The following is a 9,872-nucleotide window of genomic DNA, read 5'->3' as shown; positions in this document are numbered from 1 at the left end:
CTTCTTTGAGGGGAGAGGGAAGGTCACTCGCCACCCGGGTCAGACTTTCAGGTCCCTCAGCGTGCAGTTGTACTTCTTCCCAAGGGATGGGCTCCTCAGCTATAGGAAGAGGCTCCTCTTGAACGACATGAACACCTCCATCCTACATCCTTTGATTTTTCCGAGCTTCAACTCGGACTATGTCAATATAGCACCACCGAGAAACCTTCTGTTCTCCTTTAACTTCCCCGACCTGCTCACCCACAGGAAACTTGATTTTTTGGTGAAAGGTCGAGACAGCAACCCTAAATTCATGCAGGGCGGGCCTCCCTAGGATAACGTTGTAAGAAGAAGGGGAGTCCACTACTATAAACGTGCTCCTCCTTGTGCGCACCAATGGCTCGGTGCCCAAAGATATAACCAGCTTAATCTAACCCATAGGCTTCACTTCATTGCCTGTGAATCCATATAAAGATGTAGCTACTGGTTGAAGTTCAACAGCATCAATCTGCATCTCTTCAAATGCAGTCCTAAATAAAATGTTGACCGAGCTCCCAGTGTCGACCAAAACCCGAGCCACTCGGCTATTGGCAATGATGGCTTTGATGATGAGTGCATCGTCATAAGGCAACTCCAGGCCCTCCAGGTCTGCTAGCCCGAAGATAATAACAAGGTCGGCAGCTTGCTCCTTACTGCATCCGACGGCATAAACCTCCAAGCGCCGGACATGAGACTTACGTGCCCTCCCTGAATCTCCGTCAGTCGGCCCTCCAGAGATCATGCCGATCTCTCTGACAGCTGCATTGCCTCTGTTCTCGACCTCTCGTGATCCTTCTAGCTCTTTTCCCCAGCCAGGCTGATGAGTGCTAGGTCCTACGAGGTCGGGACGAGGTTGTCCGACCTGTCCTGCCCCCCTTTGTTCCTCCATCATCTTGATCAACTGAGGAGCTAGCTCGGGCGGAGGCAATCCCATCTCGGCAGCCCGCTTGGAGTCTCGAGCGAACTGAAAGCAACGGTTAGTATCATGCGTACGTGACCTATGGTAGGTACAGTACCGATTACTCCCTGGCCCTGGTCAGGGGATATGTACAGCAGCAACTCGAGGGGCAGGTCGAATTTCGGGCCCGGGATGAAAGGCAGGTCTGGCTTCCCGGACTCGCGGTAGAGGTTGAGGGGGTGGTTGAGACGCTCTTCTTTCTTGTTTGTTGGTGGAAGGAAGTGGTCTTTCGGCCTTCCTCCGAGCTGCTTGTGCTTCTTCCACCTTGATGTAGGAAGCAGCTTTTTCCACCATCTCATCAAAATTCCGAGCGGGATTTTTGATGAGATCTCTTAAGAACTCTCCCTCTCCCAATCCATGGGAAAAGGTGCTCATCAGAATCTCTGAAGTGGCAGTGGGGACATCTTGAGCCACTTGATTAAAGCGATTGATATAACTTCTCAGGGGCTCAGTCGGCCCCTGCTTCAGAGTGAAAAGACAATGATCTGTCTTCTGATACTTCTTGCTGCTAGCAAATCGTCGCAGAAAAGCCGTTTTGAAGTCCAGAAAACAGGTAATGGGCCCTTGAGGTAGCCCATCGAACCACTTTAAGGCTGAGCTAGCTAAAGTGTTCAAGAAAACTCTGCATTTGACAGCATCGCTATATTGGTGCAGCAGGGCTGCATTTTTGAATTTCCTCAAGTGCTCTTCCGGATCCTTACTCTCGTCATATTCTTCAATTGACGGGGCTCTATAACCTTTAGGCAATCTTTCATTTAGGATCCTAGCCGAGAAAGGTACTTTCTCGTCCGAATCTTCGGGGAACACCTCAGGTGTGACAAGGGCCTTTCCCTTCTTCAAATCCCGCGGCAGTGAACTCTCAGCCATAGATGCTTGAGGTTGCTCCTTCTTAAGGCTTTGTGCTTGGGGCTCTGGCTGATAATATCTTATACCAAGCTCACGATAAGGATGTTGAGGAAATACCTCAGGCTATTTTCTTTTGGAACCCCGATCTGAAACAGGGAGGGGCTCCTTGGAAGCTTCAGCAGAGGCTTGTCATGGTCGTGAGACAGTTGCCTGTCTCTCAGAGGCTGCCAACCTTTTGGCCTCCTTGAAGAGCTCGTACTCCCCAACGGTCATAGTGACGTGAATGAGGCCAGACTCCTCGATCGTTACGTTCCGGAACAGTTTGTTGTGTTCCCACAGACGACCAAATTTGATCCCGTCCGGAAGCTGAGTCGGATGAAGGCGGGCCTTCTTGTGCTAAAAGTTGACGGAGAGTCGTTGAGATGCTGAATCAGCGAGGTACCCCCTGGACAGGCTCGCACGGGCGGTTCTACGGAGAGAAATGATCAGGATGATGACGCTATTGATCTGCACACACTCAGACGAGTCCACCGGTCGTTAGAGACCAGAAGCCTGGGAAAAAGTCCCCGGGTCAGGCCCTCCGACGCTCAAGTCAGGTACTTTTTCTCCAGAAATCACAGAGAAAGCACGAAAAGTAAAAGACTGGTAAGAAATGACGAGTGAGCGTCCCTCCGTAAGGGACAAAGCATCCCTTTTTATCTGCAACTGAGGCTTCTGGAACCTGCCGAATGTCAGGGAATGTCATATGTCAAGCTCTGTCTGGCGGTGGTCGACACGTGGCTTTCTCTTATAGGCTGGCGGAGGAACCAAGGGGAGTATGAGCCTCCCACTGTTAGAATATTCCCTGACATGTGATGATTGTTCTCTGACAAGTGGTTACGATTCCTTGCAGACCTATTTGTCATGTAGTGTCTGGCCTCCTGACCCACCTTCGTCTGCGTCATCCGAAGCATGTATGTTGGGGTTGCAAAGTTGCAAACATAGTCCCATATTGAAAACACATGGAAAAGATCATGGGTTTATAAGAGAAAGATATCTCCATTGATATGAGGCCTTTTGGGTAGAGCCCAAAAGCAAAATCATGAGGGCTTAGGCCCAAAGTAGACAATATCATGTCATTGTGGAGATATCTAAATTCTTTTCGATCCTACAATTGGTATCAGAGCCCGGACTGCCAGAAGGTTTAACCGCCGACTGTGCACAAGAGTTATGATCTAATTGAACCATGTGAGTACAATATTGACCTCGAACAAAGAAAGTGGGAGCTCCTATGTTCGGATCAAGAGGACCAGACACCAGGCAGGAAGTCCTAGTAGGTCGGGTGGACCGAGGGGCAGGAAGTCCTAGTTGCGGCTAGGCAAGGAAGTCCTAGTAGGTCGGGTAGACCGAGGGGCAGGAAGTCCTAGTAGGTTGGGTAGACCGAGGGGCAGGAAGTCCTAGTAGGTCGGGTAGACCGAGGGGCAGGAAGACCTGGTGGGTCAAGGATCGGACGTGGGAAGCCCATGGTCCTTTGTTTGAGGGGGGGATTGTTGGGGTTGCAAAGTTGCAAACATAGTCCCATATTGAAAACACATGGAAAAGATCATGGGTTTATAAGAGAAAGATATCTCCATTGATATGAGGCCTTTTGGGTAGAGCCCAAGAGCAAAACCAGGAGGGCTTAGGCCCAAAGTAGATAATATCATGTCATTGTGGAGATATCTAAATTCTTTTCGATCCTACAATGTACATCCCGACGACCTGCTGATTCCCGACCCGCATCTACTTATTGCTATCCAAGGCATATATGTTCCTACCTGCACGCTGAGTCTAATTCCCGATTCGCATCTGCTTATTGCTATCCAAGGCATGTATGTTCGGACCTGCACGCTGGGTCTAATTCCCGACCCGCATCTGCTTATTGCTATCCAAGGCATGTACGTTCCGACCTGCACGCTGGGTCTAATTCCCGACTCACATCTGCTTATTGCTATCCCAGGCATGTACGTTCCGACCTGCACGCTGGGTCTGATTCTCGACCTGCATCTGTCCGCTGTTATCCATGGTATGAATGTCCCAACCTGCACGCTGGGTCTAATTCCTGACCCACATCTGCTTATTGCTATCCAGGGTATGAATCATCCCGACCTGCACGCTGGGTCGGCTCCCCGACCTGCATCTGTCCGCTATTATCCATGGTTTGAACGTCCCGACCAACGTCTAATTTCTGACCCGCATCTGCTTATTGCTATCCAGGGTATGAATCATCCTGACCTGCACGCTGGGTCGGCTCCCCGACCTACATCTATCCGCTATTATCCATGGTTTGAACGTCCCGACCTGCACGCTGGGTCTGCTCCCCGACCTGCATCGCCTCATCGGAAGTCTTATTCGGTATATCCATCCCATCAATAAGAGGGCCCCCTAGTCGCACCCAACCCCTGGTTATACCTGACCCATGGGTCCGATCCTCAATTGAATTTGGCCCTGTGGGTCAGGTCCGTTTTTGATTCCCTTTGAGATCAGATCCGGCCCAACTCGTAAATACCGTCCTTTGACCAGTTCATCAACTGAAGCTTTGACTTTAGCCACGTGGGCCGGAATCTTGATCTCCTTGTAATTCTGATTCCTGACCTCCACGATGGCGTGACTTTTGACCAGCCACGGAGGCTAGACTTTTGACCTCCAGGCGGGTGTAACTTTTGACTAGCCACGGGGGCTAGACTTCTGACCTCCATGCTGGCATGACTTTTGACCCTTCTATGGCTTTGACTCCGCGCCATATCATCTCACAAACCCCACAATCATGCACCATATCACTTCACATTCCCTCTTTATTGCCTATTTCCATATCCTCCTCTGTTGAGAGATAAATCATTCACCACTGTGGACTTACCGTATAAGGCTAAAAGAAGTTCAGCATGTCACAGTCCCTTCTTGAGACTACTGCTCTACCAACAGCATCTATGGATTTACCTGTTGCTCTCTAGAAAGGTGCACATGAGGAGGAGAAAAAAGCTCTTGAGGGGGTAGCTGAGCTCCCTTTGGATCAACAAAGACCTTGTATTCACCTTTCCTACCTATGAATCGTCCTTTAGTCATATCACCCTATCAACCAGTGCAGATACCCTACAACCTTAATCACTAGACCCACGTTTACCTTGAACCACCAAAACCATCTACTCTTGTTCACCTTGCCAATTTTAGCTTATCTGAATTTCTATTCCTCAGGCGAATTAAACCTTCTTCTAACTTAGCTTAGCCAAATCTCTTTAAACTTACCTGTTTTAGCCATGTTACCAACCAAAGTTCAATCTAGGCTCTTAAAAGGCTAACAAATTTTAATATTCTGTTTTCATTTTTACCAGACATTATTTTAATCTGAAGGGTTGATGTAACTCCTGCCAATCTATTCTCTTGTCTACTTGTCTTCACTGTGGTTCATTGATTAAAGAGAAAGCTCGGCAATCTCAGTTACCTAGTGTTTGTGAAATGAGAATTCGACGATTTCATCTTTTTTTTTCCGTTGTCTCTGTTATCATGTGCACTACATAAAGCAATTAGTACCTCTAAACTAGATTAATTACTCGACCACTTTATCCACTACATTCACTGCATGCTATAGAACTATCCAGTACTTACATTACAATTTACAAACAAGTTGCATTCCTTGATGTCCATCTTGCTGATAAGCTAGTTTGTTGAGGTGACAACAAAATTGGCTTGATAGGATAGCTACAATGTCTATTTGAGTATTTTATATATATATATATATATAAACAAAATTGAAAAACATAGTGATGCAGTGCAAAAGTAGGTTAGAAACTCTTGATGGGTGACTCATATTTAAATGAAAATTAATAATACGAGTGATGTCATGAAAAAAAAATCTGTTAATTTTTTTTCAAAAGTCTATTATGATTTTTTATAATAAAATTCTGTTACAATTTTTCATAATAGAATTCTGTTATAATTTTTTATAACAGGATTCTGTTGTGAAAAATCACAACCGGCATAACAGAATTTTATTACGATTTTCATAATTGCGGTTTTTCATTATAGAAATATGTACGATTGTATCAGGTCTGGGATTTAGACATTATTTATCGGGATTATTATAAATCTATTGGATTACGAGAATCATTTAATGTGATTCTTTTGAGTAGAGAAAATTCTAATAAAACTTCGGTCATTTTTGTGGAGTAGACACATCGTCGAACCACGGTAACTCTGTTGGGGCAATTTCCCTAAGTCAAGTTTGACCAGTTTGACTAAGCTTGAGTTGAGTTAAGCATGAGTCAGGATTTGAGTTTTGATGTTTGACAATATAAGGAGATTGCTGGAACAATCGTCCGGTTATGGAGATGGTCAAAGGGTTGACCAGGTTGGTGAGAATACAAGTCAAGTAGATCAAGGTTGACAGGAGACTTGACTGAGAAAGTCCTAACTGGATGTTAGACATTTGAGAAAGTCCTGGTGAGGAGCCAGGCAACGGGAAAGTCCTAGTGAGGAGCTAGGCAGGAGAAAGTCCTAGTGAGGAGCTAGGTAGTTGGAAAGTCCAAGTGTGATCTTAGCAAAGGAGAAAGTCCTGGTGAGGAGCCAGGCAACGGGAAAGTCCTAGTGAGGAGCTAGGCAGGAGAAAGTCCTGGTGAGGAGTCAAACAGTTGGGAAGTCCAAGTGTGATCTTGGCAAAGGAGAAAGTCCTGGTGAGGAGCCAGGTAATTGAGAAGTCCAAGCATGTGGTCTTTGTTGGTTGCTACTCGGAAAACCTAATGGTTCCTCTGTACAAAAATTTTGTACAAAGGTCTGAACCTTTTCCTAGCTACCATGTGTTCTTTTAAATTAAACTCGGATTGCCTGCGGAACTTAACACGTTTGATCCTAAGTTTAATTTATTTGTTCTTTTAGGTTTGACTTGGATCTCCTGCGGAACTTAACACGTTCGATCCAAATCACCTAGGTTATTAATTCCATTAAATATTAATTTCTAAAATTGGCTTCCAGGACTGTATGACGAGGCACATGGCCTTCTTGGATATGGGAACAACCACCACCGCCTAGACAAAGCCTTTTAAGGAAAGCTAATATTTAATTTCCTTAAATAACTTTAGGTCAACCAAAAGGAACAATCAAATCACAAGGAAAAGAAAAATAAAAGAACACAACATCGAAAACTAATTCGAAATACTAGAAACGCATGTCTCCTGTATTTGGTATTTTTACATGGAGATAAAATTAACATGATGCGGAAAACTATATTAGTTATACCTTACTTAGTAGCTAATGACCTCTTGATCTTCTACCGTATTCCTCTTCTAATCCCGGACGTTGTGTGGGCAACGATCTTCCGAGACGAGAACCACCAAGGCACCTTCTTCTTCTTTGCAAGGTTCGGCCACCACATGACTCCAAGGAAGGATGAGGTTCGGCCACTACCACCAAGCTCCAAGGGATGCAAGAGCGAAGCCTCCTTTCTCTCCTTTTCTCCAAGCTAGATCCGGCCACCACAAGAACTCCAAGAGAACAAGATGGTTCGGCCACAAGAAGGAGAAGAGAGAAGAGGAAGAGGCCGGCCACCAAGGAAGAGAGGGAGGAATAGAGTCGTTCACCATGAAGGCACCTCTACCCCCTCTTTTATAATCATTGATCTTGGCAAATAAGGAAATTTAAATAAAAACTTCCTTAATTCTTTTGCCAGGAAAAGGAAAAATTTATTTAATTAAAAATAATTTTTCTTTTCATTATAACATAGCCGGCCACTTATTTCCCCAAATCAAGGAGAGTTTTAATTAAACAAGAATTAAAACTTCCTAATTTATTTCCGGAAATTTATAAAAATTTCTCCAATAACTTTTATCCCTTCATGATTGGTTTATAAAAAGGAAATTTAATAAATTAAAATCTTTCTTTTAAACATGTGGATAAAAAGAAAGTTATCTCTAAAAATTAAAATCTCTTTTAATCTACAAATAAGGAAAGATATCAAATCTTTTCTTAATCTTTTGTAGAAACTTATAAAAGAGAATATTTAATTTTAAACTCTCTTTTAAATCATGAACATGGTTAAAAAGGAAAGTTTTCTTAAAATTTAAAATCCACCTTTTAATCAACAAATAAGGAAATATTTCAAATTTTTAAACTCTCTTTTAAACATGTAGATGATTTACAAATAAGGAAAGTTTTTACCAAAAATTTAAACCATCCTTTTAATCTACAAATAAGGAAAGAGATTAATCTCTTCTCTTAATCTTTTGTAGAAAGTTATAAAAGGAAATTTTTAATTTTATAAACTCTCTTTTAAAAACATGATATCCACATAAGAAATAATTTTAATAAAAATCCTTTTTAATATTCTAGTGGTCGACCACCAACTTGGCTCATCCACTTGGTCTTGGCCGGCCCTAGCTTGGGTTCCAAGCTAGCTTGGCCGGCCCCATTGGATGGGTAAGAAGGTGGGTATGTGGTGGGTATAAATCTCTATACACAAGAGGCTACGATAGGGACCGAGAGAAGGAATTGGTTTTGGTCTCCCGATGAAATTAAGCATCCCGTGTTCGCTCTGAACACACAACTTAATTTCATCAATAATAATTCATTCCACTAAAGAACTATTATTGAACTACCGCACCAATCCCAAATTACATTTTGGGCTTCTTCTTATTATGAGTGTGTTAGTCTCCCTGTGTTTAAGATGTCGAATGTCCACTAATTAAGTGAGTTACTGACAACTCATTTAATTAATATCTTAGTCCAAGAGTAGTACCACTCAACCTTATCGTCATGTCGGACTAAGTCCACCTGCAGGGTTTAACATGACAATCCTTATGAACTCCTCTTGGGGACATTATCAACCTAGATCACTAGGACACAATTTCCTTCTATAATCAACAACACACACTATAAGTGATATCATTTCCCAACTTATCGGGGTTATTGATTTATCGAACTAAATCTCACTCATTGATAAATTAAAGAAATAAATATCAAATATATGTGCTTGTTATTATATTAGGATTAAGAGCACACACTACCATAATAACTGAGATCTTTGTTCCTTCATAAAGTCAGTATAAAAGGAACGACCTCTAATGGTCCTACTCAATACACTCTAAGTGTACTAGTGTAATTATATAGTTAAGATAAACTAATACTTAATTACACTACGACCTTCCAATGTTGTGTTCCTTTCCATCTTGGTCGTGAGCTACTGTTTATAATTTATAAGGTACTGATAACATGATCCTCTGTGTGTGACACCACACACCATGTTATCTACAATATAAATTAATTGAACAACTACATTTATCATAAATGTAGACATTTGACCAATGTGATTCTTATTTCTAGATAAATATTTATACCAAAAGCTAGACTTTTAGTATACATCCTAACAGTCTTGGCAAGGTAAGTCCTGGTATGACTTGGCAAGGAAGACCCGACAACTATGATGAGGCCGAAGGAAGCTCCTGAAGGCAAGGTGTGAAGGATGGGGAGATATCCGAGGGACGCATGGCTGATGGAGGAGGCTAGAAGGCTAGTTCGAGATTGGTCAGGTGTGGCCAAATGCTAGGCATGGAGACCCAACAGGTCACGGTTGACCGGAAGTTGGGTTTGGGACTTTGGACTTGAGTTTGAGTCAAGTCCAGGCTAGTCAATCGATCGGGAGATCGATTGAACCAGGGTCCAATCGATCAACTGATCGATTGGAGTGTGCTGCGGTTGTAGGAAGGCCCAATCGATCGGTCGATCGATTGGGATGTGGAATCTCGAGCACAGAGGCTTTCCCAATCGATCGGGCGATCGATTGGGAGCTGCCAATCGATCAGTCGATCGATTGGGCAGCAGAATCTCTCACGCGGATGCGAGAGCACAGAAAGGTTCTGAATCGATCGGGCGATCGATTCAGGAAGTCCCAATCGATCGATCGATCGATTGGGAAGTGACAGTTACGCAGGATGCAGGTGATAGATGACTGCGATGGAGCGACGCTGATGTGACAATCGATTGGGGATGAATTCGATCGATTGGGAGCACTGTTTAAAGCCTGGGCGAAGCGTTTTCTTCGCCAGAT

General features: G+C 43.7%; 1 protein-coding gene across 1 annotated transcript; it reads right to left on the bottom strand.

Moving 5' to 3' along the window:
• Nucleotides 1-409: 409 nt before the first annotated feature.
• Nucleotides 410-1,843, bottom strand: LOC121978556. The gene is made up of 3 exons (XM_042530886.1): nt 1,317-1,843; nt 1,042-1,240; nt 410-982 (listed from the first exon to the last, which is right to left on the bottom strand). The coding sequence occupies exons 1-3, from the start codon at nt 1,841-1,843 to the stop codon at nt 410-412; spliced, it is 1,299 nt and encodes a 432-aa protein (XP_042386820.1).
• Nucleotides 1,844-9,872: the final 8,029 nt, after the last annotated feature.

Source organism: Zingiber officinale, chromosome 4B (genome assembly GCF_018446385.1).
Source record: "Zingiber officinale cultivar Zhangliang chromosome 4B, Zo_v1.1, whole genome shotgun sequence".
In the NCBI taxonomy this organism is placed as follows: Eukaryota; Viridiplantae; Streptophyta; class Magnoliopsida; order Zingiberales; family Zingiberaceae; genus Zingiber; species Zingiber officinale.
The sequence above is the reverse complement of the archived record's forward strand: the minus strand, read 5'-3'. Positions and strand labels throughout refer to the sequence as shown.

What these genes read in the sequence shown, in the direction of transcription:
- LOC121978556 (XM_042530886.1), bottom strand. Translation starts at nt 1,843, where the DNA reads ATGGCTGAGAGTTCACTGCCGCGGGATTTGAAGAAGGGAAAGGCCCTT. An exon ending in CATGGATTGGGAGAGGGAGA is followed by an intron (nt 1,241 to 1,316) that starts GTTCTTAAGAGA and finishes TCCTACATCAAG; the next exon opens with GTGGAAGAAGCACAAGCAGC. An exon ending in CCCCTGACCAGGGCCAGGGA is followed by an intron (nt 983 to 1,041) that starts GTAATCGGTACT and finishes CGTTGCTTTCAG; the next exon opens with TTCGCTCGAGACTCCAAGCG.